Genomic DNA, 27,909 nt, shown 5'->3' with positions numbered 1-27,909 from the left:
TTGACACAGAGTGAATTAAAAGTTTACTTTAATTTTGAACCATTTTATAACTGCATTTTTCTCATGAAGCATCTGTATCACAGCAGGCTACAATAACTTTGGGATAAAAGGCAACTGGTAAACTGTCCAATACAAGGTTCCAAATAAACAGTTCTTACTGGCCCCTACCCAGACATATCCCAGATAAAGTTTTTGATCAAAAACATGAAATAGATCCACCTGCTTATTTTAAGCATATTAAAAAGGAAACTAATTGGACCATTTCTATTTGTCTAGTTTTTTTATACAAAAAGGCTACACAATGTTACACTTTATTCAGAATACAGTTAGAGCGATTATGAATTAGTGTTCTACACCTTTACTCAATCCTTAAAAATTAGAAACTGCTGTAGCATATTCACTATAACTTAATACTACAAGAGACTTTAAAAAAAAAACTAACAACAATTACTGCAAAAAGAAAGGCTACTTCCAAAGCAAGCAAGGTCAGTACCATTACAGAGATTTAAAAAAAATAATAAATTTTTAACAAGCAAGGCTAGGGTTTGATAAATTCCATCTTGCAATTCATTCTTGTGCATTCTTCGTTTCTTGAATCACTCCCAAAATCCATTTGTATTATTACTCCTCGACCAAAAAGGACCAGAACAAAAAGTTTACTTCAATTGTTCCCATAGGAAACTCAGCTTGGTTAGTGTGTCAGGCACTTTCTGAGATACTAGCCCACCCCTCGAGCCCTCTCAGCAACTCTACAGGCCAATCAATGCAAGTTCATTCAGATGATACAGCTGCAAAGAGGAAAAAAAACAGGTGTCAGTGCTCCCAAGTAAAGGCCTGTTTTAACACATCAAGACTGCATGAAGCCAGTGCACAAGACATTATTACAGTTAATTACTTCCACACTTCATGGCAGAAGTCAGTTTGGAGTGTACTGATCATGTGTTTCCAGAGTGCTTATTCATTATTGTGGCACCCAATTGAGCCAATCCCTCCCTGCCAACCAAGTCCTCAGTCCAGTCATCTGTTTTTCTCTTTTTGTTTTGTTTTTAAATTCAAGGTTGGAGCTTCTTACCTAAAAGGATGATTTACAGGTCAGTATCGAACCAGGCCAACTGATTACTGTCACCTGGAGGCAGCCCATCCATAAGGTCCTGGGCATGGCCAAGATCTGGCAGACCATCAACTGGGTAGTCAGCACCAGGGTGGTGGCCACCCATTTCATGTTCCATCATAGGGTCCATACCCAAGGCATCCTGACCGTATCCGCCAGAGTGGAAAGAACGGTAGCTAGGATCTAAGAAAGTTAAAGGTGGCAGAGGGAAAAAAAGCATAATGTTAACAGATGTTAGATGCATCAGAAGCTGCAAGTATCAGTGTGTGAGAAGATCTTTGTAGCCATCTAACTTTTTTCTAGTTCAGCCAAGTTCAAAACAATCTGTGGCCTGCCCTTAATGGCTATTCCATTGTTCGAAACAGCCTTCCAGTATGATTCTGCAGACAAAGCACACTGCAGGCAGAAGCACGAGCAGATTCCAGCCAAGCCATTAGTCTGCACAATCAACAGTACTAAAATTCAACAATACTGCAGCAAAACCAGGCTCCAAGACTGTGGACTGGCTTCTGAAAGACTAGTCAAAAATAGCTTAGAATCCTTAGGGATAGGCTTGCATTCAAGTCTATAGACACTTACAGACTAACACATTCAATACCAGCTTTTTTGTTTTAAAGAAAAACTGCACTATTGGAATTGTCAAGTCCATTTGTAAAGAATGTAGACGATTTCTGGAAACAACAGCTCAGCGGGACATTCTCCCACAAGACCCAGACAAGAGACACCAGTTTTGCATGTTCATACAGCTCCCACTTCAGCACTGCCAGTGGTGTTGCAGAAACTGGTTATTTGAACTGGCAGTTCCCCATCTGCCTGTCAGTTTGCAATACCTTGCTGAAGAGTTAATTCATTCTTTGCTCATTTGCGGTTCTCCTTTAAGAATCTATGACTTGACTTCATCCAACTTAGGTTTAGTCAAGGGGAACAGAAGAGACATACCATCTGGGCGGTATCCAAGAGGTTCTCCCTGGGCACCAATATCAAGTCCAAGATCTGCTGTCTAGATGTACACAAAAAGTTACAAAACAGTTTTAATGTCAGGTTTTGGGGCCAGCACTAGTAATTCTGAGTTTAAAAAGTTCTGAAGCTTGCCCCAGATCCCTTTTTAGCAACTCTTCTGCAGTGAGCACTGCAGCATGTTACTTCTGTGAACATGGAACACCTTTTTTTATCTAAGCATCTGCATCCAATATACAACAGCCAGATTTAGGCACAGGAATCCACGGATCACTGGAAAGTGGGTTCTGTTTGGGAATGAAAGAGATGGGGCAGGTCTAGGAACACTCACCCTCAGGTACATCTGCCCCAACTCCTGAACTCCTGCAAGTCAGCTGTTCAGAGGTTCCTGAGCCAGCAATAGAGCTTTTAAGGGTTCTGAAAGGATCTCCCCCAGTTTGCACAATTACAGAATTAATTGCCTGTCCATAGTGCAACTACATAACTCCAATCTCAAAGAGATACTCCATTTTAGTTTTGGTTTTTTTTACATTACTGTGGGAGATACAGGTTTTAGGAAAACAGAAAAGCAAGCACTGAAATAGTACAAATCAAGGGCTACTGTTCCTTTATTTAGTGAAAACATACATGGTAAGACAAGCTAGGCTCCTGAATCTTAAGAATCTGGGGGAAGACAGACTTCATGAAACCTTCCCTCTACGCCATGTACACAGTTTGTTTTCAGTCTCAATGCACTGTGTAGCCCTTTAAGCACAAAAAAAAAAGGCAATGTGTGATAATCAGCCTGTAAACATATTCAAGCCTGAAAGCTCAGTTCTAAGGAGAACACAAGTTACATTCCCACCCCAAGATTACTAGCCCTACACCATTTGCTTGATGGAAGCCTTACAAGATATGTTTTATGTTTATGATTCCCTCCTATCACTCATGCCTCAGTTTTTGCATTCAGAGTCCATTAGGTTCTGACAAGCAACACAGAAGCATACAAGGTTCTTCTATAGAGCTTTGCACACTAAAACATAATGAGAATTACAAACTTTAGCAGCAGTCGAGAATGGACTCCTCCTACCTGCAAGGGAAGAAGCAGTTCTAAGCCTGCTTGCCACAGGCTCACTGAACCTGAATACATTGCAAGAGTAAAGAAGGTACAGCCATGTGCAAAGCTGGGCCTGTATCACTGATGGCATCTACACTTCACTACTGGAAGGAGGGAGGACCTGAACATAAAGTCTCCCCAAGGAACCATTAATACAAAAAAAGACATGACTCACCTCATTCCAAGCCATTGGCTCAGTCCGGAACAGAGAGCTTGTCAATTCAACTGAAAGTCGCTTCTTATAGTCTTGTGGTTTGTCCTCAGACATTCTGAACAGCACTGCAGCTGCGTATGTTGCTTTTGAAAGCAAGAGTGATTTTAGTAGAGGTCGAGTCTTCTAGCAACTTTTCTAACACAAATATGAAACTTATCTTTCAAGTTCACTTACCAACACCCTCATTCCTAGAATGAAGCAGTTCTGTTAAAGGGGCAGTTGCACCTTCAGCTTCAATTGCTTCAGCTGCTTCCTTGTCTTGAGCCAGTTCACAAAGTACACCAGCAGCTACTCTCTGGATATTCTCAATGGGAGAGTACAACAACTGCAACCAAAACACAAGGGGTTCTTTAGCTCTTCTACTTGAAACGAGCTTCTCAGCCCAATCTGACTTAGTAGTCCTACCAAGGAAGCCTAAGAGTAATTTTACCAGTTTTCCTAGTATGTACTATAGCATTGTCTTGAGCTCTTGCTTACCTGCACAAATAGTGGAATTGTATTTAGACCCCTGATTACGATTCGATTATGAACATCACGTGCAAGAATATGCAGGGCTCCAGTGCAGCCCTCAACAATTTCTTCCATACGCACACCCTCCTAGTTAAGGAAAGAAAAGGCATTTTTGAAATCGAGATATTGCATGCTATCTTCTAAAATAACTGACAAAAAGCTGATCAGCCTGTCAACAACCCAACCAAACTTGTCCCCTGCACATAACCCCTTCCCCCAACAGTGCTCATATCCACTATCTACTGCTGGCCTTCAAACTTAACATCCAATCCTGCTAGGAGTTGGCCCAGTTTATCCAACTAAATTCAGCAAGTGAAGCATCTCAGTAGAACTCCTCCCAGTGGTCTCATTTTAATTTCAGTTCATTATAAACTTCATGTCTGACAACACTCTCTTCCCCCCAAGCTGGATTAGCTTGGCAGTTTACTGAGTTTGAAACTGGTTATCAGTAACAAAGAGGCCCCCTCCTGCCTCTGCAAGTATTAACTATACTCCTGTACTAGTAGGTACTGCTTCCATTTGCCCATGCTAAGGCAACTTTCCCTTTGTTAATGTGTTTAATGGGGGCAGAGGGGGGAATCAAGACTGATCTTACCACACTGACCTGGTACCCAAACAGGTAACAAGTATGGAGCCTGTACAACTTTTACAACTCTAAGCACCCTTGAAAATACACAATAAGGTGTGATAGCATTCTTAAACCCATACTTCTGCAAAGGATGAGGCAGTTCTGGTTTCCTTTCCAGGAAGGCTACTTGCCTTGCCAGAGTAGGCAAAACCAGTATTTCTGTGATCTATAGCATCCAGAATTAAATGCTCAAGAGGTTCTTAGTAAACCAAGAACCTATGTTTTGGTATTCTTGTTTAAGAAAAACTTCAGGTCTGCCCAGACAGAATTATCAGCACACTAAGAGAGTAACATGAATTAGAGCAAGTGATAAGACAACAGTTATTTAGACAAATACATGGCTGAGGCCTGCTGACAAATTAGGAGTTTTGGAGACAAGTTTTACACATAACTTCAGTTAGTGGTGGCCACTTACCACAAACTGCTGTTGTGTCCCACCCATAGAAGTACGTCGCTGGGTATCTTGATGTGCTCTAACCAGCAACTGAACTAGCCTTGGAATAGCACCTTGCTCGCGCAGTGGGGCATGGTTTGCAGGACAGAGTGCCAGATTGCGGATCAAACCAACAGTAGCCTACAATTAAGAAAGGGGGTGGGGAATAAAAGAGCATGACTGGTGTGCTTGCTGTTAAGAGATTTCTTTTTTTCATCAGTTGATCCCAAATGCCTAAACCTCTAGGAGACAACACTAAGTTGCTCAATTGGAGCAACTTTCCCATCAGACAAATTACACCCCCCAACACCTTGGAAACAAAGTATTTTTCACAGTTAAAGTTACATTTAAAAAGCACCAGTTTCCATACTGAAAGCTGCTAACCATTATTTACCTTGATCAAAGGCCAGTGTGATGGTGGGTGCAACAGTTTAACCACCACTGGGAGTCCATAATGGAGACGTACTGCATTTTGAGCCATCTCAGCTTCTTGATGTCTGCTGGTGAGGTGACGGAGCGCACAAATAGCGGGTTCTGTGATGTCTTCCCTGTCTCCAGCCCGGAGAACTGTGCGCACAAGAGCCTCAATGCCACCAACCTGGCACACCATCATCTTGTTCTTGTAATTGTTGCAGGTAAGATTAGAAAGAATGCCAGCAGCACAAGTCACAACATTAATATCATCTGATCCTAAAAGCTGAACAAGAGTTCCTAGAAGGCCTTCCATGCCCTCCTGCAAAAAAGAGGGAAGAAAAATTTAGTATCTCTCCTCTTCCACTATGTTGGCTTTTGATCCCGATCCCTTAGAAGAGCCATTTACCTGCTTTGTTGCAGCATCCGACAGATTCCTCAGAGTCCAGAGACAGTTCTGGACAAGACGCTGGCTTGGATCTGTGAGGTGGAGTCCCAAAGCTTGCATCCCACCTAGAAGATGGTACAAATTTGACACCATTACTCAGATGCTCATCTTGTGAACAGTCAGGTCCTTTTCTTCCTTGAAGTCTGAGCGTGTATCTCACAAGCTTCTAATCCTTCTTGGCATTAGTAACGTAATATGGCTAGGCCCTAACTCTTCATCACACAGAGGAAAAACCCTGATATTCTCTTTGTGACGCTGGGTCTTGTTAAACGTATGCATATTCTAAAGGGACCATTCTGACAATGCTCAGCCACCCAGCTAACAACATCAAACTTACTTGAAACAGACTGCCTTTTATACTTCTGTATACTAAAGGCCTCCAAAACTAGTTATGGACTGAAGGACCAATGCAAGTTCAATTTTTTATGCTAGCAGTTTCTATTCTTGTGTGGAACGTATATTGAAGTACTGTATAGCTTTTTAAGTTACTGTGGGTACAAGGTACTTACCAGCCTCAACAATAGCAGGTTTGTTGCTGGAGCAGACTGACAACACCTTCAGCACCCTACTTGTGGTCCACAATAGTTTCTCGTAAGTATAGGTCCTCATTATGTTTACTAGAGCCTGGGGTCCACCACTTGCCAGAATAATCAGCTGAAAGACAGCAAAGCAACATTTATCTGTCACTTCCTGTGCATGTCAGTAGGTAGTAGTTGTTGCTGGCTTACACCCACTGTATGTTACAGATCTCTAAAAAACTGTTCACATCTGCTGGTGTGGTCCATAAGTTTTGCAGTCTCACTATAGCAGGACTGCATTTCTGCAAAATAATTCCTGCATCTCTCACCTCTTGCAAGGTCAAGACTGACTGGCAAAAGCCCAACATGGCTGAAGATTCAGAATAAGGAGGTCAGTACACAGGAACTATTAGGCCATTCATAGCAAGCTTGCTTGTCAAGTGCTTCAATAGCAGAGGCACTTACCTTACTTTCTTGATTGCCATATGCTAAGATCTGAAGGCAGTCCGTTGTGATGGCCAAAAATTTGACATTTGTCTTGTTAAGCAAGGCAACCATTTTCTGCAGCCCACCAGCTAGACGGACCGCCATTTTGGCTCCTTCCTGATGTAACAGGAGATTGTGAAGAGTTGTAATAGCATAGAATAGCACAGAGTCCACTGGAGACCTACAGAAGGAGAAAAACCTTGTGAGTACCTGCACCTACCAGTACCAACTAAAAAACCAAAGTACCATCTTAGTAGTCCACATACCCAAGCATTTTAACCAAAGCAGGGATGCCTCCTGATTTGAAGATTGCCAACAAGCCTTCACGGTGATGTGAGAGGTTGTGTAGTGTACCTGCAGTACAACGGGCTGTTTCCACATCATTTGTATTTTGCATCGTACGTACAATAGCAGACACCATTTGAGGAGATCTCATAATAGCATGGCGAGACGCTTCCTTTTTGGATAACTGATGAACCATAACTGCAGCCTTGTTCACCACCACCTACAGAAATATTTGAAGAAAGCTTTTAGTTTTAAGGTCCTTGAAGCAGCCCCACAAGCAAGCTACACTGAGGCAAAGAAAATGCTTACCTGGTCCTCATCATTCAACAGTTTGGTCAGTTCTGGGATTGCACGAGTTGCAAGTTCTGCATCATCTTGGTAGTTTATCAAATTAACAACAGCATGTTTTAACATCTGGGATGGCTCAGCCAGGCGTTGCACATTAGTTGGATGAGCAGCATCAAATTGCGTGGATGGGATTTGCATTCCTTCATCCAGTGTTTCAGGGAACATAGCTGCACGCACTCTCTGAGCTCTAGTCATTGCATACTGGCCATCAATATCTGAAAAACAAGGCAAGTCATTACCTCAAAACTAGGAATGAAAAGCTCATCTTCTAGATAGGTAATAATTTGGTATTTACGTTACTGTATTTTTAAGCTGCATGTGTAAGCAAACCAGTGTAATAGAAAAGGCCTTACCAGCAACTTGCTCCTGGGTAAAGGACTGTGAGAATCCCTGCTCCCACTCATACAGCACTTGTGTCGTGTCCACATCTTCCTCTTCAGGATTTCCCTTGCCACTCAAGGAGGGAGCAGTTGTTGTGGCACCGGAATGGATACCAGAGTCCAGATATGATTGTTGCTGCCAGTGACTGACTGCTGCTTTTCTGTCTGGCTCCATTGCCATATCCAACTCCATCAAGTCAGCTGTAAGAAATCATTGTTGAACAATTAAATTTAGTTCAATTACTCCAGCATGTATTAATCCTTCAAGAGATCACACAGGTTTTAAACAAAAATCAACTGTTATAAACAACTACCTCAACCCAGCAGAGGTAGCACTGCAAGTGAGACAGCATTTTTAAACTGAGGCTTTATCTCAAACCAGTGCAGACATCTATAAGCCCGACTAACAGGCAGAGCAATCACTGCTATTGTTAGTCTACTGCTTAAAGGTTCCCTTTTCCACATACCATGATGATGTACTTGACTGTACTTAAGGGACCCAAAATGCTTACAATGACAAACTTGTCTGCAGGTTTGAGTTCCAGTGTAAGGTATTAATTACTGTAGTAGTGCAGACATTATTCAACCCAAGTGACTTTAAAAAGTTAAAAAAGTGAAGCAAGTAGCCAGTTTAACTGCTCTTTATTAGAACTGCTAGATTCTAATAACAGAAATTGTAATGCATCATATACCTTGGGTTGCCATGTTCCTTGTGCTCCCAGAACTCCTTCCTGCTACCTTTCAGAGACCCTAAAAAAGAGCAAGGCGAGAACTTATTAAACACTAATCAGAGCTAGTAAGACAGGATTTCATATTAGAACACTAGAATTGCAAACTAAGACTTCCGACATCTTGCCATTTCATTACTACAGTAAGTATATTCAAATGCTAATTAGCAAACCTCCATGGACAGAGATCCAAAAGAATGAGATATGTCACCCAGACTTTTTCTGGCAAACTATATGTAAGATATATTCTCCTCTTAAAGCTGGAAGAGAAAAAGAATCGAAGACTGACCATGATAGAGCCATTTTTTACTTCTCTATCCTTGCATAAGAAGTCCAGACATTAAATTCCACAGCTTAGACATGCTGCAGACATGGGCTATATCTTCCTCCTTTCCCTCAAAAACAGCTACTCTTAAGATACTAGCAAAACCGCTTGATACAGGGCTACAACATGGATTTTCAAAGGGAAAGCTGAAATGACCATTTAAGGCAAGCTGCTATTATTCAGTGGTACAAAAACTACCTAAAGAGTTATAATTGAACCTCCTCCTTTATGCCTTTCCTGTACCACAAGAAAGGTTTCTTCCTATGCAAAAATACTCTTCCTTGAAGTTAAACTGAAAATTGAACATGACTTATAAACAAATGCTCTCCTTTGGTTGCAAACATTAAGTCACCAAACACGTTTTTTGGTTTTTTTGTGGGTTTTTTTTGCACAGAAAGCCAAGATAACTGGGGGCAGGAGGCTGAAATATTATCAAATGCCTTATCAAAGTCTTCAGTATGCACCTCCATTTGATATCACCAAGGAGTACGAAGTATTTGTACCATAAATCTGTAGCTGTCTCTTCACTAACCCAGAAAGAGAAATTCAAGGCTACAGCTTTACAAGGGGTCACTCAAAGCTGTCATACTTTTAATTCATTTGCTCCCCTCCCCACAGTCCAACACAGTTTCCAGCACAGACACAGAGCTGGTGACAGCCTGTTCTGGGAGCTAGCCAAGCAGAAACATTTGTAGTGGTAACTAGTGCAGCAAGCAAAACCATCTCTTCCAGCAATCAGCTTTCAATGTGCAGTTAGGTGTTAGAGCTATGCTGATCAAAACATTCCTAGACAATGAAGTAAAGGCAAGCCACTAATCTCTTTAAAGGACAGGTTTGCAGTACTGTGTCAGGAGAACAAAGTCCATTTGACAATGTATTTGTGTAAAGACAGGTTTCCCAGTTTAAGAGTTTCCTTCAGGAGTACTTTTTAGAAAATCATAATTAAACAGAAGACAGGCATTCAGTGAGACTTTTAAAACTGCAGAAGTTAGGCAACTCTGAGGCAAGTTTATATTTCACTGTCTCTGAGCCAGCTGCAGGATACTCCAGCAGCTCCTGAGGAATCTCGTTACTTTGCTGTACAAATGCCAGTGCTGTTTGTCCTGACTCTGCACTCCCACAACTTTTGGCAGCAACCCTTCCCTGGCTCTTTCAAAATGGACAGTAGATCGGCATCTGCAGCAGATAAGCAGCATTGAGCTGATTTAAGATGTAACACAACATACTGTAAGTACCCTGCACTATGCAGTTGGAAACACTTAGGTTCCTAAACCGGTCCCTACTCCACAGCCTGGAAGAAACTAGCCAACTTAGAGCCTACCCCTCACAATCTGCATGGAGGAAGCACTGACAATACAACCATTTTTTTCCAGTTCCTTAAACACTGGATTCTTCCAATATGCTGTTAGGAGTTTGGGAGTAGCAGTGGTAAGGGGAAGGAAAAATCTTAAGTCATGCTGTCAGTTCACCATTAATACAAAAATTCTCCTGAGTCTCTAAGTTGGAAGAAGTGCCTGAACAAAAGCTTGATAGCTCCCTGCAGGTCTTATGCATTACTTTGTCAACCCCACTAACACCTTCCAAACAGAAAGAAGTGGGATAGCACTAAAAGTAAAAAGCGTATCTTTGTTCCCCATAGTCCTCACTGTAAGTCAGATGTGACATTTCCAACAGAAAACTGGGCAAGATCTAGCTGCTATATGCTATTCGCAATATGCTTGGCACAAAAGAAGATCTATTTTTATTCTAACTGTTCCTGTTCCCTCCTATCAGCAGGCTGCTAATAAAAATGATCACCAAACTAGTTTTGAAGTTAACATACTGGTAGATGAACCAGTCAAGAGCATTGACTATGTCTTGAGATATTTACTACCACCTCAGATTCAAATATGCTTGGGAACAACATTTATAATTTCCTTCCACTGTTGAATTCTGCACAAATGAAGGAAGATGCCTTACAGCAACTGCATTCTGAAATGGTTGTTTCAGTTTCAGCATCCTGAAGAGATCAGAAGAGTAGCTGTACCATTAGGTACAATCCAACAGACCAGACTAGCCACTGAACTGCAACACAATTCCAAAATAAAGCTGAAGAACATCTACAAAATAGCAATGAAGAATGCTGATTTAAGTGTTCAGAAGTGCATTATCAATCAGATATTCAGTCTTTGAAATGCTGACCTTAGATCAGCCTGCTAGCATTTTATACACCTGTAACCACCCAACAATTCCAGGTAGCATTTTTTTTTACTTAGATGGGAAATTGGTTTTAATCCTTAGAGTTCAAAAGAACCACAGACCAAAGGTAGCCAGGGAAAAAGGGTACATGCTGTTTGGTTTTAAGGTTTCTATAACTGAATGTTCTCCCATATTTTACTTCCCATTCTATTCTCATTTTACAAGGGGGTAAACCAAGTCCAAACAAGCTGCTGACTTTGTCTTCCTGTGTGTCACTGACAAGGTTAACCACTACACTTACAAAAGGAGCAGCAACCCCAGACTAGGTACAAATATTCACATTCATTTTCCTAACAGAAACTGGATCAATACATGCAGGGTGGGGGGAGGTGGTGGGAGAGTAGAAAAAATTTTTAAAAATCACTCCTGCAAAGATAACTAAGGTTGTAGTCTTCAAGCATGAAGCATATACCAGCTCCTTTAAATCAAGCTATTCAAATTGATTGGAGGACACATGACTAGTGACATTACATTGTCAAGGTCAGTAATACAGATCTGAATCATCAAGAAGAGACAGAAGGACTCAGTATACTTTACAAACATCAGCATAACAGCAAGCTTCTGTAAACCTCGCTATTTCTAAAGGCTACCTGGTACTCGGAAGTCAAGTCTGAATTTTGAAAAATGTCATCTTCTACAGAAGTTCATACGGAGGTACTGCCAGGATTTACAGGCTGTTAACTTCTTAAAAACCACCTCCTCCCCCATGACACTACCCACTTGTTTAGCAAGCATCAGCTTTGGGTTTAAATGGAGGTTGGGCGGGGGTTTTGGGGTTTTTTTTAACATATCTGAAGAGCAATGCAAGACACTGCACTAGACTGTACCGTGTACCATCAGTCCCAACCTTGCATTTGAATTCTAAAAAACTGAGAAAGTTCTGCAAGCTTCACAGGCTTATAAGCTAATAGTTTCAAGTTACTACAGAAGACTATTCAAATTTCTTGGTTTTCACAGGAATGAAAGAGTATTTTGATGATGAATAAAACTTAGGTATTAACTTCGGATTTTGGAGAAGAGTTAGGCACATGCCAAAGAAGTCAACAAGCCCACAGCATTTCTCAAATCTGAACAATAATTCTGAACAGCTTTGGTAAAACCTAGATAATTTTCTTTCTAAAGCTGTTAAACTCCATTAGGACAGAGCACAGTGAACTGTTTACTTCTACTCTGTCTTACAGAGGACAATAACTATGAGAATAGCCTATCTAGGGGAGGGAGTATCAGCCTGACATTTACCTGCCTGGTATATCAAGACTACGGTACATTTGCACCTCTGCTGCAGTTTATCTAACATAAACCTATTTTCACTGTCAGCTAAACCAGTTAGCCTACAGAACAGCTCATATTTGCAGCTTGTATTAAATAAAAATGTGTCCATCTTCTTTCAAGGTTACTGCTTTAATCTTAATAGAATCTCTTCACTAAGATTGACCCAGATTATACCCGACTGATCTGATAAGCAGACTCCTTCCCTTTGCAAAGCAAGTCAAACTTAAAAGTTTGCAAGTCTTCCAGAAATCTTTTGCTTGAGAGCACCATGTTACTAAACCTTGTATGCGAAATCAAGACTGATAAATGCAATCACCACAATCTATTTACAGGGAACACATCTACTAACCATGTTCTCATACATCTCTACATCTCATCTAGGACAGGCCAAGCAACTGCATCTGTAAATTAGCCATCAGTGCCGAGTGACACATTTTCTTATATTGAACAAGCATACCTTAATCTTCCTGTGACAGTTACAGCAGTTAAAAACATGTATCATCTACACAGAAGTGATAAGTACCTGCACTGGAAAATAGTTTTTCTCCAAGTGCTCCAAAGTTATTGCAACCATTATCAAGGTGTTACTGGAAGCATTTGTTGGGTCTAATTTTATAACTGATCTTGTTTTCAGGCAGCTGCCTGCCAGTGATGTTGCCTGTGTATGTGCTTTACAAAAAGTCAATAGCCAAAATATACAGGCAACATCGGTTGTACAACTAGTAACACCATATGACTACAGCACGCATTCCTATGACCCAAGAACAGAAATCTAAGAACTTAATGTAGCAGAAGCTTCCTAATAACCTTAGTTTTCAAGTGGAGGATGTGGGAAATGCATTCAATTAATGATTTTTAAATAAAAAATCCTTTGATCTTATTCTGGAAGTTGTTGCTGTTTTCCAGAAAAGGAAGCAGGGCAGGGGGAAATTATTTAAGACAATACCAATAGTAGAAACATCAGAGAAGCTTTCACAGCACAAGTGGCTGACCTGTGTCCTTAAGCAATTTTTGGTCTAACCTACCCTACAGCTATAAGCACTCTTGCAACAGGCAAACCTAATTCTTATGAAGACATGATCCAACTGAGATAGTCACTTTAATATTCATTAGGAATAGCACTAAACTGATTAACAGGAAGCCTAAAAGAAGTTATTTTTCTTCCTTCAAACAAGGAGGCCTATAATCAGTTTATACCTGCCTACTAACTTAAAAAAAAAGCCAAAGTCTTTGTCTAGCTGCAGAAAACATGGCAGCTACAATTTGAGAGGGAGTGAATGAGGGAGAAGTTACAGGTGACCTGTAAAACCCAATTTATAGATTGCCTAGCCACAGATGATGGGCAAGGATGGTACTTGTGGAAAGTAATGATTCGGGGTATATTTGCATTCAGTTTCTAACTTAGACAATTCTAGTTTTGGATTAAGCAGCAAGGTAACCTGGGAAGTTAAAAGGAATGTCATTTGCCTTGTAGGTCTCAATTTAGGAAACTCATTTTCTATCTTCAAGGGTTAAACAAGTTCAAGAATTTTTACCACCCGAGATCTGTTGTAAACTTCTAATTACTCCTTATCCAAATGGGGATAGAGACCTCTCTCCCATATCCTCCCAGATATTCTAAACTAAACTTAACTTTGAGGATTTTTATCTGGCTTCTATCGAGCTCTGGGGTAAAGTATGCACTGTACGTAATTTTGGCAGCCCTTCATGTATCACGTAAGATTGATAAGAAGTCCTGAAAGTACAGTTTGTGTTGTATGTTTTAAGGTATTTCAGAAGCTTGCTGTAGGAATGACAGTTGGGTTTTACAAGTTTTCTACACAATGAACAGAAGATACTTTATTTCAAAGTAGGAACAGATAGAATGCTTGAGTTTCACTCTGAAGATAAGCATTTTAAAAAAATTTAATTCTTGTGCAACGGTACCACACAGGATTAAATACAACAGTTTTCCTTAAATACATTCCATATCCACAAAACAAGTACTCAACAGCATTCCCATATTCTGTCTAAAGTAGCAGCATTTGCAGTCCTCAGTCACCTTGTCCACTCTGAAAGGAACAGCTGTATGCAGTGAGTGCAGATTATTTTGAAGTTAAAGTTGTATGCAAGCACTAGAGGGCCTTGATTATTGTGAAATTAGTCACTCACCAGTACTGACTTCTGGATTAAGAAATTCAATTTTTCAAATCCTTCCTTACACCAGCAGTTTTAAGGACCTGGATGGACAAGAACTACTATGAAACTCATTGAAAAATGGCTCTCAAATAATGGTTCAGTGCTATAAATTATCACATTAAACAAAGCAATGGACAACTTGGATATTTTTGGAGACAGTAAAGTTCAGGTTTACCTTATTATCTCTACCAGGAATCAGAATATAAAACTTCACATTTTTCTTATTAATGTCAGGTTTCCTCCTGCTTTCAGCAGGCTGACATTTAATACTGGGTAAAAATATCTTGTCATAGGCCATTTGAAGATATCCTAAGTAAACGGAAGCAATTTATGCAATATATAACATCAAAAGGAAACAAATTAAACCATACAGCCAACTCTAAAAGGAAAAAAACCCCAACCAACCCACCATGGGTTCTTACAGCTCTAAAACATTTCTATCTTCTTTTGGGTTAGATGACAGAAACACTCATCTGTAGCCTTCACTACCACCTCAGAAGAAATGCCATGGCAAGAGATAGAGCAGCATTACTATATTTAAGTGTTATGCCAAGATGTAGCAACTTCAACTATTTCAGTAGTTCTGTTGAAAATTACGAGCTACCAATAATCTTAACCTGCAAGCCACAGCACATGCCCACAGTGAAATCCAGCTTACTGATTCTAGACTGCAACAGAACAAACTCAAACTTTAACTCATGACAAAACTGCTCTCGTCATTTCCTCAAGCGACATTTGCTTAACATCATCCCCTCCAACCACTACACAAGAATACTTAACACCAGTGATAAACTCAGCATCCTATGTAATCCATCCAGCTTGAATTTATCCAAGCTAGTATACTTCAGGCAATGCTTTCTACTGATGCCTGCAGAAAGGTAGAAGATGCCTTGCAAACAGCAATACGATCCATTTTAGCTTATCAGATCACAGCAAGTTTGACTCTGAACCCAGAATATACAACAGTTTAAAGTTGTTCAAAAATAATAAGACCTGAAAGTCTAAGATCTGTTTCTCCTATCAAACATTAGGAAATTAAGAAACCTGAATACTATCTGCTTTACTGACCTCAAAGGTTAACAGGTTGCAGCTTCCAAGCTTTAAATATCCTTAATATATCCTGAAAGAGACAACAAGCTAGCTCAGATAATCCACAGAATTAAAGTGAAAGAGGGGTATTTGACAGCACACACACAGATATGCCAATGCTCACTAGAAGTGACCTCTGCTTTCAGCCACTGGTATTTTGCTGCTTCATTTCCACATCATTATTTCTTTTTTCCTTCAGGCATCCCAGTTTGCTATTACATCAATTGTTCTGGCTTTCCAGCCTTTGTCTTCTGCCTTAGAAACTATCTAAGAACTCCCTTCCATAACATAAAGGCAGAAGAGCTTCTCTACACTAGCTTTTGTAAGATTTTTTTTTTAATAAGAGTTCATTTCATGCCACATCACTAAACAAAGTGTTAATGCCTGTCTATTTTCAGTCATCTCGGCAATCTCAGACCAATTAAGAGCACAGAGTAGAGTTTCTATTCACATGCTCATTACCAAAGCAAACAGCATGCAAATATTTCTGTTCTTGCTAGACTTCTCTAAGTTGATTACAACTACTTAATGGAACTGAAGTGCAGGCATCTGGTAGTCTTGACTAGACTTAAACATTGGGTTAGCTGTATTAATTCCTCAAAAAATGTCTAGTGAAGGAAAGACTCCGGTTATAAGGTCAGAAAACTTGAGGCTCATCTTTGAATCCATGCAGCCTTAAGCACACGTGCAGAGGGGAGGAAAACAGGCCACAAGAACTTTACAACACAGCTATAAGGTTCCATTCTACCACAATTCACTTCCATTTAGGAGTGGAGCACTACAGAGTGTTCTGATACTACAGGACACTCACCTGGCCCCTTCTTCCCAAAAGGGACAGCAGGCTAGTAAAGAATCACACTTCCAAGCCAGTTTGCCAAATGATCAAGTGTGACAATTCATTAAGTTTCAAGTGCAGTTGAGACTAACATAAGGGTAATAAGATCTACATTTTGTTTTGCTCATCCTAAGTACAGAATGCCACCCACAACATAGGTAGTTTTAATTGTTCACCAAAGAGCAACTTTAGCCACTAACCAAAAGTTCAGGTAACAAAATGTATCAGAAATGGACTTAGTGAGTTTTCACTGCCAGATGGGAGCCCTTTCAGCTCCTGGCATCGAGTGTCACTGAAACAGGGCACTTTGAGCAACTAACATAGCATTTAGGCACTAACAGCTTGTGCAATTAGTCAGGGTCTTCACAAGTACTAAGGTTTTAAGTACCCTTTTAAAAACAACCCATTAGAAGTTTCAATAAAGCAACAGTTAACATTGGTCTGAGAGCCATGGTCAGCCAACAAGTATTTGAGATAACTAATTATAAAATGAAAAGAACCTGTGGGAGAATTCAGAACACTTACATTAGGTAAGTTACTAAAAAAGTAATAAAGTTCACCTGGGCACTGATCTGCACAATCATTCTAAGAGATGAACTTTCAAATTTTAGAATCTTCCAGGAAGCCTCCCAAAAAATGAAGTTGACAATATCATATAAAGGTTCTCTAATACCTTTGATGCACACTACTTTACTCTTTAGGACATTTTAGAGCAACTTTGGTGGATATTACATATTGTTAGGACACCTAGAGAAGTCAGAAGGTACTTGGTAGCAGTTAGCCTACCACCGTAATTTCTTACAACTATCAGTGGTGCCCTACAGAATTCTGTTTGATGCTAGCCAGAGCCTAAGGCTGCAGTGTCACATGGCTGGGCATACCATGCAGTGTGGAGACCACACCTTTTCACATAGTCCTATACTCTTTGCTACTTAAAACCATACTTATACTCTAGCAGCTGAAACCTTACAACACTGGATCTTGTCAATTCAGAGAAGTTAGTGTTTGGATCCACAGCACAATTATTTTGCCCTTTACCTTAAGAAACATTTAGGAGTTGCAAGAGGTCTGTCAACACAATCCTTTATATTCAAAATTATGGGCCAGTATACCAGCAGCTTCTAATGAGATCTGCAAACAAAACAGAGTTACCTTCTCAAAAAGAGCTACTTTCTGCACCAGCTATTTATTTGTCCTCTACAGAAATCTCTGGTTGTTTCCCAGAGCTATAAGTAGCAGCTGTGCTCCAGCTGACAGAGAAATTACCAGGTCATGTTTGAAAGTAATGGTTCAAGAGAGCTTTTCACTGGCACGTATACTGCAACACCAGCAAAATCTATCACTTTATTTGTAGACAAGATTGGCTCCAAGTACCTACATATCTTTCTTCACTGTCCAAGCAAGGAGCTGATGAAGATCTTAAATTTTAAGACAATGTGAGGAACTGCTTCAACTACTAATCGGGTGTTCCACATCCAGCTTGAGAAGCAATAATATTCTCCACATAAATGTACATATCAATCCTTCGACAGCAGTTTGCAGCTCTGTATTAAAAGGACTAGTATGACAGTTTCAAGTTTATGAACTTGCATTAAGTTCATAACAAGATTATCAACACAATTACTCTTATGTCTTAATTGTTTTGACCAACTAAGCACCACCAACTCATGCAAGTAACCTCAAAACAGTTACTAAGTCAATTCTGTTCAGCATTGGATTTACTCTGAGATCTTTTGGTCACCAGCAAGCATTTCCAATTAGGGTTTCATGCAGCAGTATGTTTGAGTATCTTCATGGCTGAGCAAAACATTAAGAACAGTTTTATTATCACAGCTTAGAGTTACCACCTCTTATCTGTAGGACAGTTAGGTATCTATGTTATGCATACTCCTGCCTTTCTCAGTTAGGCATGAGCAAGTGTTTGTAGCTAAGGCGTAGTTTGCTAGCAGCACCCACCTAATAAACTAGCACAGATTTGCAGCTTTTGGTCCATGTGCCCCTACTTTCAGTAAGATATCCGTAGTAGAGATGGCAGTAGCCAGGGTCAAGTACGATTCTTTAGTCTTACCTAGCCACATACAAAAAAAGCTGCCATCATGACCATTTAGAGAACTTAAAATATTATATTACACTTCATTTAACACTAATAAAGTTCAACAACAAACCACTGTCAGCACTCAAGCTTGCTGCCCACTTAGCTTTGAGTGTCAAAAAGATACTTAATGGTTCTGCAGTCGTTTATCATGATTGCCTACATCACTAACAAGAAGGTTGACAGCCACTGCATTACAGAAGTATCTTTCCATCCTGTCTGTGTAGAACTTAAAACATTCATTTCCACTCTAATACAACAATTTAGCAATCTCCCTTCCAAACCAGTAAGTATCTAACCATAATCTCGTTTCTTCTTAGGCTGCAGACATGTAGCCAGCCCTGAACATGGATGTTAAACATGAATCTCCATGGTTTAAGAAACCAGGATGATTAGTCATAATTGCACTGACACTCACAAAATACTTACGAATCTGAAAGTAGCCGCCTTTGCTTGTCTGTCAGAATAACTATGTATTTACAGTAAGACATACTTACACTCCAGAAAGTACTGTTTAAGCAACAAACATGCTAATGAAGTCTGACATTTTAAGATGTTTCTTCAACTCACTTTTAATTAAGGCAACCTGACAAGGCAACAGCATTTATCAGCACCTTTAGGATGTTAAGATTTCTGGCCACTGGAGGGCACCTGAATTGTTGCCAGGACAATACAGAATTACTTGCTACCATTGGTGCAGAGCTGGCAAACTTCTCCAATTTTTAAAAGTCTATTTAGCATAGTAAGCCAGCCTAGAAATGCTAGTTCCAGCAAATATACTTACAGTGCACACTGTGCATCTGCCAACTCCACTAAGATCCAGCTAGCTCATACTGCCTTTTTAAAAGCAGCAACCTAGAACACTAAATTAACTCTTTCAACCTTTAAGGGAGTTAATTTTTAAACAAGGCTCCAGAGTCGATTTAGTATTAAGTAATACAGTAAGCACTTTACTTCTGCAATACTAATCCAGTCAGTGTACATTGTTTCCTAAAGCAACTTGGAACATCAACAAAAAGTTCTTCTGTAATGGAAGCTGTAAAACAACATCTGCACCCATACTTCCCAAGACAGCAAAAGCATAGGACACATTTGCTTTCACATCAAATCAGAATGAACAGATTCAGGAGGGGAGGTTGAGTTACAGGTATACATTTCACCTGCTCACCTTATCAATTTGGTGTTCCATACAGACAAAAGCACCAGAACAAGACTTCCATTAGTTCTCTCTTACACTCCAAGTTACCTTTCAGTGCAAAAAACTTTTCTGGCTCCTTTCTTCTCTGAGAGGCAACACAAGCCACACAACACTAGCATATTAAGACATTACCCTCTTGGGCTAAAGCCTGATCACAGACTACAGCAAGTTTTACCTTGGAATCAAGTGCCAGAAATGGATATTAAAAGTTAACCGCTGTCAGGCTACTTTATGTTGGCAAGTCTAACCAATGCAGTTGGTGCATAACATCAAAGCACCCCCAAAACGAGTCTTCCAATGCCTAACTAGAAAGTCAGCAATACTGCCCTGCTCATCTGACCAGGATAACAATTTTATCTAAAGCGACAAGAAAAGTCACATGCAATACTTACTGCCAAGTAGTTTGCAGAATTTTGCAAAGTTAATGCAGTGCCATTTCTAAGTTACCACACAGCCACCCAGAAAGGCAGGGGGGCTCAGAGCTTGCAAATGCATGCTGTGAGGACCCAAAGACAAGTCCTAACTGCCTGCACAGTTTCTCAAAGTTTTATCAGGCTTCATGAAGTACGATGTTCAAGATAAGCAAGGCCAGTCCTGATTTTCCTGCCATGGTATGCAGCCTGCCAGAGTCCCAGAACAAGTTTTGCTGCAAGCAACTGCATGATCACTACAAGCCCTGCATTACCAGCTTTAGCTATGAATTAACATGAGTGATTTTGACTACTGCGGTATTTGCACAGTAGTCTGCCTACTAGACAATATTTTGCAGAAACATTCTTATCCAGGAGTTTCAGACTGCACATTCAGGTTTCAGTTTATAAGACTGAAGCTTGCTACTTCCCTTTCCACCCTGCAAAATACTGCAAAATTAGTTAAGGCCACTAGAACTAACTTGTCTTCACATCTGAATTAACTTTCTGAGGTATTGTGTTCTGAAGAGTTAAACTCAAGTTTCTGGTGATGAAAAACCAACATCCATTTCACAAAGAAACCATACGTCTGAAGGGCAACCAGGCTTCATGGCCAAGATTTGATAAGCCAGTTACTAACACACCAAATAGTCAAAGCAAAACACTAGTTCATAGTAGACTATATATGAAGCAAGCAGCCCAGCCTATTTATTGCTTAGGCAAGAAAAAGGAAGCTTGGTTTATTAAGGCTGTAAAAACATTTGAAGAACTTTCTCAAATCAAGCTTTACTTGGTATTAAATCCTTGCTTTTAGAAGCTATTGTTCATTGCATTGTCCTTTCCATCAACATATTTTTACTTATTTCTCCCCTAGACTCTTTGAAATGATGAGCCATGCAGACCAACATGAACATTCCCACACCAATCAGTTTATACCTAAACAGAAAATACACGAACTAACAGCCAAGCAAATATGACATTTCTTTAGAACAACCCCAGAACGGCAAGACACTCGACATGATTTTATACCAAATGGCTGAATTTAGAGACCCTTAAAGCCTGATCTTAACACCTCAGTAGCCCAATTTTCAACAGCACCAGACATTAGGCAATCAACCCAGTAGCCACATACCTGCAGCTGTCAGCACCTTTTTATTCAAGTGCAAGATTAACATTAGGTTTCTGGACTGTCAGTCACTTGAAATTCACATAATAACTTAGCCCAATAATCATCAGTAAGTTTTGCCCTTTGTGCTGTTTTAAAGCCTTGCAGTAGTACCTTTTTGTCATTCAGAAGCAAAATCATAATTGGTAAATTGCTCTCTGGTGTGTCCAAACTTACTATCAAGAAAACCCCAATACTCTTTCAGGTATTTTTCTTGTCTTTGCCTTTACTATAGTCTCAGCACATAAAGATCCTGTTTTACTAAAACCCCTCCTTGATTTCCATCCATCGACCTCAGCATACCAGCCCAGCCTCTTTCCATTCACCACTTGCATACTTTGGGGGATGGGAGGACCACAGATGTCTGGAATATACAGAATGTCAGAACAATGGCTGCTCCATGAGAAAGAGATCAAGAAGTAGCTGATTACAAAGATCAACACTGCTGTTCCTAAAGCCACAAGTTTCCAGTAGTACCTTCACAGCCTGTCCTATCTTCCCAGAAGGGATAAATCTCCAGTAGATGTTTTCAGGAAGAGCTTCAAAAAGAAGCAGCCCAACATCCTACATCAAGTTTTAGCTAGGGAAGAATCTAAGGTTTTTCTACATTTAAGAAACCTCACTGTTCCAGGAGCAGCTAATCATGCACAAAAGAGAGGTGAACTAAGCTTTTCAGGGGGAAAAGAAAAAAAAAAAAAAAAAAAGACAAAACCACACCACATAGAGCTCCCTGTTCCACGGGAAATCAGAAACAAGTGCCCTATATTCTACTGGGAGTAACAGCAAGTTGCTTCACACACCTCAAAAGTGCGTTAGTTTGGGAGGCTGGAGCCGCCGTCGCCCCCCCAGTCGGCCACAGAAAGCAGCAGGCACTTCCCCTTGCAGCATGCGAGCCCCCACACTGGCCAAGTCCCAAGTCATTCGCTACAAGACTCTGGTAACGTGGGTGTTAAAAACTTAATTTGATTGCTCCCAGCTCCGCGGAGCTTCATTTAGGCGACACCCAGAAAAAACATAACCTCTCCAGCAAATATACATGCAACTAAGACCGAAAACCCACAAGGCAACAGATTAGTTATCTCCCGCTGACTGCGGTGACCGTGATTACTTAATTATATTCGGTACAAATAAACCCGTCCCCCGCTCTCTTCCCCCTCCTATCACCAACGGTGGTCTGCAGCCCACCGGCGACTCAGTACCTCCTCCCGCCCTTAAAAAAAAAAAAAAAAAAAAAGGGGCACCAAAGTACTCCGGCCTCGGACGCAAACGCAGCCGGGAGCAGAGACCCAGGGGAAATCGGGCGGCGGAGACTCACCTCCTCCTGCAGACCCGAGCAACCAGCCCCTGGCCCCAGGACGAGCTTCCCAAGAGACACCTCGGGAGCTGCAGCTGCCGCCTCCTGCTACCACGCAGCTGTCCGGACCTCCCAAAACAAGAGCCCTCTCCTCCTTTCCTGCTCCCACACCCACCCCCACCCCCCCCCCAGGTCCTTCCCGCCTCGGCGCCGGGCACACCCTGGACCCCCCCAACGGCCGCGGGACACAGCGCCCGCGCCCGCCCGCCCCAGGGCGGCGGCGGCCGCTGAGGGAAGGGGGAACCCGGCCCGGGCTCGCCCCGAGTTCCCGCCGGATAAAGTGGCACTAACGTTGCAGGGAAGCGAGAGCGCAGGGTCTCCCCGGGCTCCGGCTGCTGCCGCCCGGGCGATCCCGGTCCGGTCCGTCTTTCCTTCCTTGTCCCCCCCCCCCGCCTCCTCCTCGCTCGGCTCTTTGCTTACGGCGGTGCCCCCGCCGCTCTCCTTCCGAGCGGCGACCGTACGAGGCGGCGGTGTTAGTCCCCTTGCCCCGAGCGCCGCTGCTGCTCCCACCTCCGAACCGAGCAAGAGGCTTAAAATGGCGTCGCTCACAAGGAGGTTCTTATAGTGAGCGTAGGGTTCGTCTGTATCCTGCCGCCGCGGCCGGGCGCAGCGCGCAGCATTCCACAGGCACCCAGCGCACAGGGCAGGGGGAGGAGAAATAGTGCCCGGCTCCCAGGGCGGAGGGAGACAGAGAGCAGGAGCGGCGGGAAAACGGCTGCGAGCGGGGGAAGGCCGTGGCGGCGGCGGCGCTGCGGGGGGAGGCAGGGCGGGCCGGGCCGGGCCGAGCCGAGCCGAGCCGAGCCGGCGGGGTGGCGGTGTGAGGGGCTGGGGGAGGACAGCGGAGACACCGTGTTCCGGAGGTGGGGAAAAAGGATCCGAGTTCCTGGCTGGGAGAGAAGTTGCTGCCTGAGGGTGGAGTAGAGGCGGCGGGGGAGGGGGTGCAGCTGAGGGGATTAGCCCGGGGTCCCGCTTTTTTGGGGGGAGGAGGGGGGCGATAGGCGAGCGTGACACCCTCCCACCCCCCTTTAATTTGGCGTTTCGTTGCCTGCGGATTTTTTTGTTTGTTTTGGGTTGTTGGGGGGGGGGGGGCGTTTTTTTTAAACTCACGCCACCAACTGTAGCGAAACTCTCGTCCTCTCAAACGCTTGTGTCGCCAAGTGCGGGGACGCTCCCGGGCTGCTTTGAGGAAAAACGGCCCCGGCCCCGGGCTGGGGCAGCAGCCTGCCCAGCTGCCGCCCCGGCCCCGTCCGGCGGGGAGGCCGGGGCAGCCGGGGAGGGTGGCGGCGGGGCTGGCTCACGTCGGCGGAAACGCGCTCTGCTCTGCCCTTGTAAATATTTGTCAGGAAGCAGTTGCCAAAGAAAGTATCTCGTTATGCAATTTATTTATTTTTTTTTATGGAAGAAGCGAGCTCTCCCCCCCCCCCCCCCAACACCTCCTCCTCCTCCTCGCCCGCCCCTCGCCTCTTCAGCGAGTCGTAAAAACAGGAAAATATTATGAATTGCACAAGGTTTTTCGCGGCGTGCAGAGCCCTGTGAAGGCACGTATGTGGCAGCCTCTTCCTCGGCGTGCACGGGCTTGCACAGCAAAATGTTTTACAGACTTTCTGCGTGTACCGTCTTGCATGGCAAAGTGTCTTTAACATACTGAAGGGGGGGGGGGGGGGGGAAATCCACGCATATACCCCTCTCTACATGGAACAAGAACCGTGTATCCTAACGTGTTTATGTAAAACATTCATTGCTAGTGAAAGAGGGATTTATTTATTTTTTATTCTTTTTTCCTCCAGCATAAATTTGCTTTGGCACTAGCGGGTGTTGGGGGTTGAATTCTTGGTCCCAGGCTGGAGGGCTTCGTGCAGCCCCTCATTCCCCACCAGCCTCCAGCTTCTGTGGTTCTTGAAGCGGGGAGATGGGCAGTTCACGGAGGGGCCACCTTTATACCTATTTTTCCACTGATAATACCGTTTTAAACAGGCTCTGAGTTTCTACTCAGGAAGTTACACTTAAAGATTTTTTATTTTTTTTCTGTTGATTTATTGAGTAATGTGTTAGACTAAAGGAGCCTCTTCTACAGTGCCTCTTGATTTTCACATCAGCTGCTTTTTTTTTTTTTTTTTTTAATCGGTGCTTTTTAAAACAGGGGATTTCTCCCTGGGGAGTGGGGGGGGGGGAGCATTGTAGGGCTTGCTGCACACAGAGGCACCATACCCCTCACAGGTGGACCCGGAATGGGTGGCAGGGGGCCATAACCCAGTGGGACAAGTGCAGGAGAGAGGTCCTTAGTCTGCGGGTTAGCTGTCACTACTAAAATGGCTCTGGGAAGGCAGTGGTGATTAAAAAAAAATCCTTGTTTCCTCCCTGCTCCCCCCTGCTGTTGCAGGGCACGCAGCGATCGTCCACCCACCAGCCTCCCGGTGCAGTGGGCAACCTCCAGTCCCCGCTAGTAAGGAAATGAAATGCTGCCTGGACAGCCTTGAAGTCGGAGGTTCAGGAAATACAGCTTTCCTTGTCACGCTCTTTTCTCTTAGGACAGTTGCCCATTTTAACAATGCTGGCCAAAAGGAGGGCAAGAACAAGGGCAACCATCGGCAAGAGTCGGCAAAGCAAATCCTGCTGGATCAGGGCCAGCGGGCTGTGAATGCTCATCACTTTCCAGGGGAATTACTTGGCGCGGCTGTGAGCAGAAGGACCTTGCTGTTCTTGACACCAGAAGTTTGATTCCAATTTACGATAAGAGTCAGAGAAAGTATTCCTGGAGATTGGTTTAGGCATTAAAAAAAAAGAAAAAAGGAAAGGGTGTGTGGGGAAGAGTTAATTTCTTTGTCCACCTCCCTTTCCCAGCTGCCTTCCTCAACAACCTTGGGAAAATCTGCTCTGCCTCGGTTTCACCCTCTGTAAAATGGGAATAGTAATACTGACAAACCCCTCCTTTTAGATCCCTGGATCAAAGGTACTATATAAGTTCAAAGTGCTGTTTCCATAGGACATTATTGCCAAATTCCCTATAAGCAATTCCATTGGGTACTTGATAACAACAGTAGAATCAGTCAAACGCCCTTGATGTGTTGCATGGTCCCAGATACCTTTCAGAGCCTCTTTGTGTGCCATCCCACCCCCTGAGGTCTGCAGGGATGGGGCTTTGGGAGCCCGGATTTTGCAGGAGCAGGAGGGGTACAGTCCGTGTCTTTGCTTCTGGCCCCTGAACTGTGGACCGCTTTTCTTTTTGACCTGAGGAGGACAACTGGAACTAGCCCTTTTAAAAGCAGGTTTAAAACATACAACTTATATGTGTATATATATATATAAAAATTTCATAAAACCTTTAGTACCTAATGCTAAACTCTTGTTGATTTTTGGTTGCTTTACTCTTGCATGGTTTGTTGTCGTTTTAATCTGTTTGTTTCGCTGCAAAGTGGTTAGGATGCTTTTGGATCTAGACACATTGCTAATAGAAATTTGGTTCATGTTAGCTTTGCAATTTTTAGCTATTGGGCAGCTAAACATTTTCTAAAATTTCACATTTAAAAAAAATAAAACTACCCCAGGAAAACTAATATCTTAATAGCTGGAAGTGTTGCAATTATGATTAACTCTAACTCCTAATACTGTTTTTTAAATTATAAAAATGTTTCTAAAATACATTTTGTGTTTCTAATTTTTCTAAAATACAGTGTGTTATCCACAATCAAAACAAGAGGAGTAAATGCTATATCGGATATTACAATGCGGGGCTTCATGAGTAAATTCACAAAGAGTCCGGCTATTCTTCCTCTTCTACTTTTTTTCTTTCCCCCCATAAGAAGCACTAAGTGTGTATATGTGGCTTCAGAAGTTTCCTTAGAGCTCTTTTATACTTTAATAGGTTTGTTTTGGTGGCTGTTTGCTAGACGAATATGCTGCAGACATATTTTTTTCAAAAGGTCAAGCAGTCTCCTAACATGTCCATTGTGTATCACTGCAGTAAGAAATCCTCAGTGCAAAGGAGAGCTTCATGGTTAAATTTTAAAAGATAATGATTTAAATCTTTTTGTTAGCCTCTTTTTTTACATCCTTAGTACTGCTTTTGGAGAGTCAACTTTTAATGCGGTAGAAAGCAGGAAGCCCATTAATTAAAAATACCAAACAGCTAAAGCTAAACTTAGTTGGTCACCTTTACTTCTGAAATCCTGTGATTTAGCTATGTTTGTAAGGAACATAGTATTGAATGAGTAGCCATGGCATTAATATAAGGACAAAGCAAAATTACCAATTACGGAAACATCTAGGGCTCTGGGCCTGAATCTTTGATTTCCCATATGGATCTTAAAAATGTATGCATAATTGGCTTCTAACCGTGCATACTCTACGAACATATTCAAGAATCAACTACAGATATTTTTTCAGACATTGACTAAATATATATCCACTTGTCAGCAAAAAAAAAAAAAATACATCATTCTGATGCTCTTAAAAAAAAGAAAAAATAAAAGGAGTCTTCTTCCAGCGAAGGGAAGTTGTAGTGTATTAAAAAAGTCACATATTTTCACTTTCATACAGGAGTGAAGGGGAAAAGAGAGGAGATGCCTGCAATATTTAAGCACTCTTTGAGATACAGGACTAATCAATGTAACTTCTGCCTCATATCGGAGACCTACAGTTTATTAATACACATCAGAATCTTTGCTATGTTAAAGCAAATACCTGTGCCATTTCAGAAAAAAAAAAAAAAGTTCTTTATGGACAAAGAGAAAGAGAATTGGCCAAACTCAAAATTCTGGTGAGATTTCACTTTTCTCAGAAATTATACAAAAACTTATGTGAGTGTGTAACTCTGGGTCATTTTGAAGGAGAGACCCTGCAAAATGTTAATAAATTAGTATAGAAGATACTGATCAAAACATGTTGTTAACAGGTTGGAATGACGTAGTAATCTATAAATGTTGCTTCAAGCATTGGAAATAGAATTGTCATTGGCCACTAATTTGATTTAAAAAAAAAAGTTATTCTTTCCCTCTGTTCCTGTTTTGGATATAAGCAATGTGCCTTAATGTTTCCCTCTTTAATTCAGTACACATGAATGCCTACATGGGTTTAACTTTATTTATCAGGTATGTTTCAGAAACTGGAAAAAGTGTCCAGCTGATTTAGCAGCTGAGGCATTACTCATCAGAATATCTGATTACTGGCGTATTAAGCAGTGGAACAGAATAAACATGAAGCA

The 27,909-nt window shown here is 41.9% G+C and overlaps 2 protein-coding genes across 6 annotated transcripts in view; both read right to left on the bottom strand.

Annotated features, from left to right (window-relative positions):
• ZDHHC3 (zinc finger DHHC-type palmitoyltransferase 3) overlaps window positions 1–27,909 on the bottom strand; it is a 435,152-nt gene that overhangs the window by 56,324 nt on the left and 350,919 nt on the right. The gene's annotated exons all lie outside the window — the stretch shown is intronic.
• On the bottom strand, window positions 12–23,959 carry CTNNB1 (catenin beta 1). 5 transcript variants are annotated; one of them, XM_049817226.1, is made up of 16 exons: window positions 23,817–23,959; window positions 8,518–8,575; window positions 7,799–8,026; window positions 7,407–7,660; window positions 7,079–7,317; window positions 6,792–6,993; window positions 6,318–6,462; window positions 5,770–5,873; window positions 5,344–5,682; window positions 4,932–5,090; window positions 3,856–3,975; window positions 3,553–3,703; window positions 3,340–3,461; window positions 2,051–2,111; window positions 1,073–1,294; window positions 12–788 (listed from the first exon to the last, which is right to left on the bottom strand). In XM_049817226.1, exons 2-15 carry the CDS (start codon window positions 8,528–8,530, stop codon window positions 1,086–1,088), a joined length of 2,346 nt encoding a protein of 781 aa, XP_049673183.1. In that variant the 5' UTR covers window positions 8,531–8,575; window positions 23,817–23,959; the 3' UTR covers window positions 12–788; window positions 1,073–1,085. The 5 variants fall into 5 exon arrangements, with proteins under 5 accessions (XP_049673183.1, XP_049673182.1, XP_049673180.1 ...); XM_049817225.1 differs by lacking the exon at window positions 23,817–23,959 and adding an exon at window positions 23,130–23,224; XM_049817223.1 differs by lacking the exon at window positions 23,817–23,959 and adding an exon at window positions 23,001–23,212.

The sequence above is a fragment of the Accipiter gentilis genome, chromosome 14 (assembly GCF_929443795.1).
Source record: "Accipiter gentilis chromosome 14, bAccGen1.1, whole genome shotgun sequence".
Classification (NCBI taxonomy): domain Eukaryota; kingdom Metazoa; phylum Chordata; class Aves; order Accipitriformes; family Accipitridae; genus Astur; species Astur gentilis.
The sequence above is the reverse complement of the archived record's forward strand: the minus strand, read 5'-3'. Positions and strand labels throughout refer to the sequence as shown.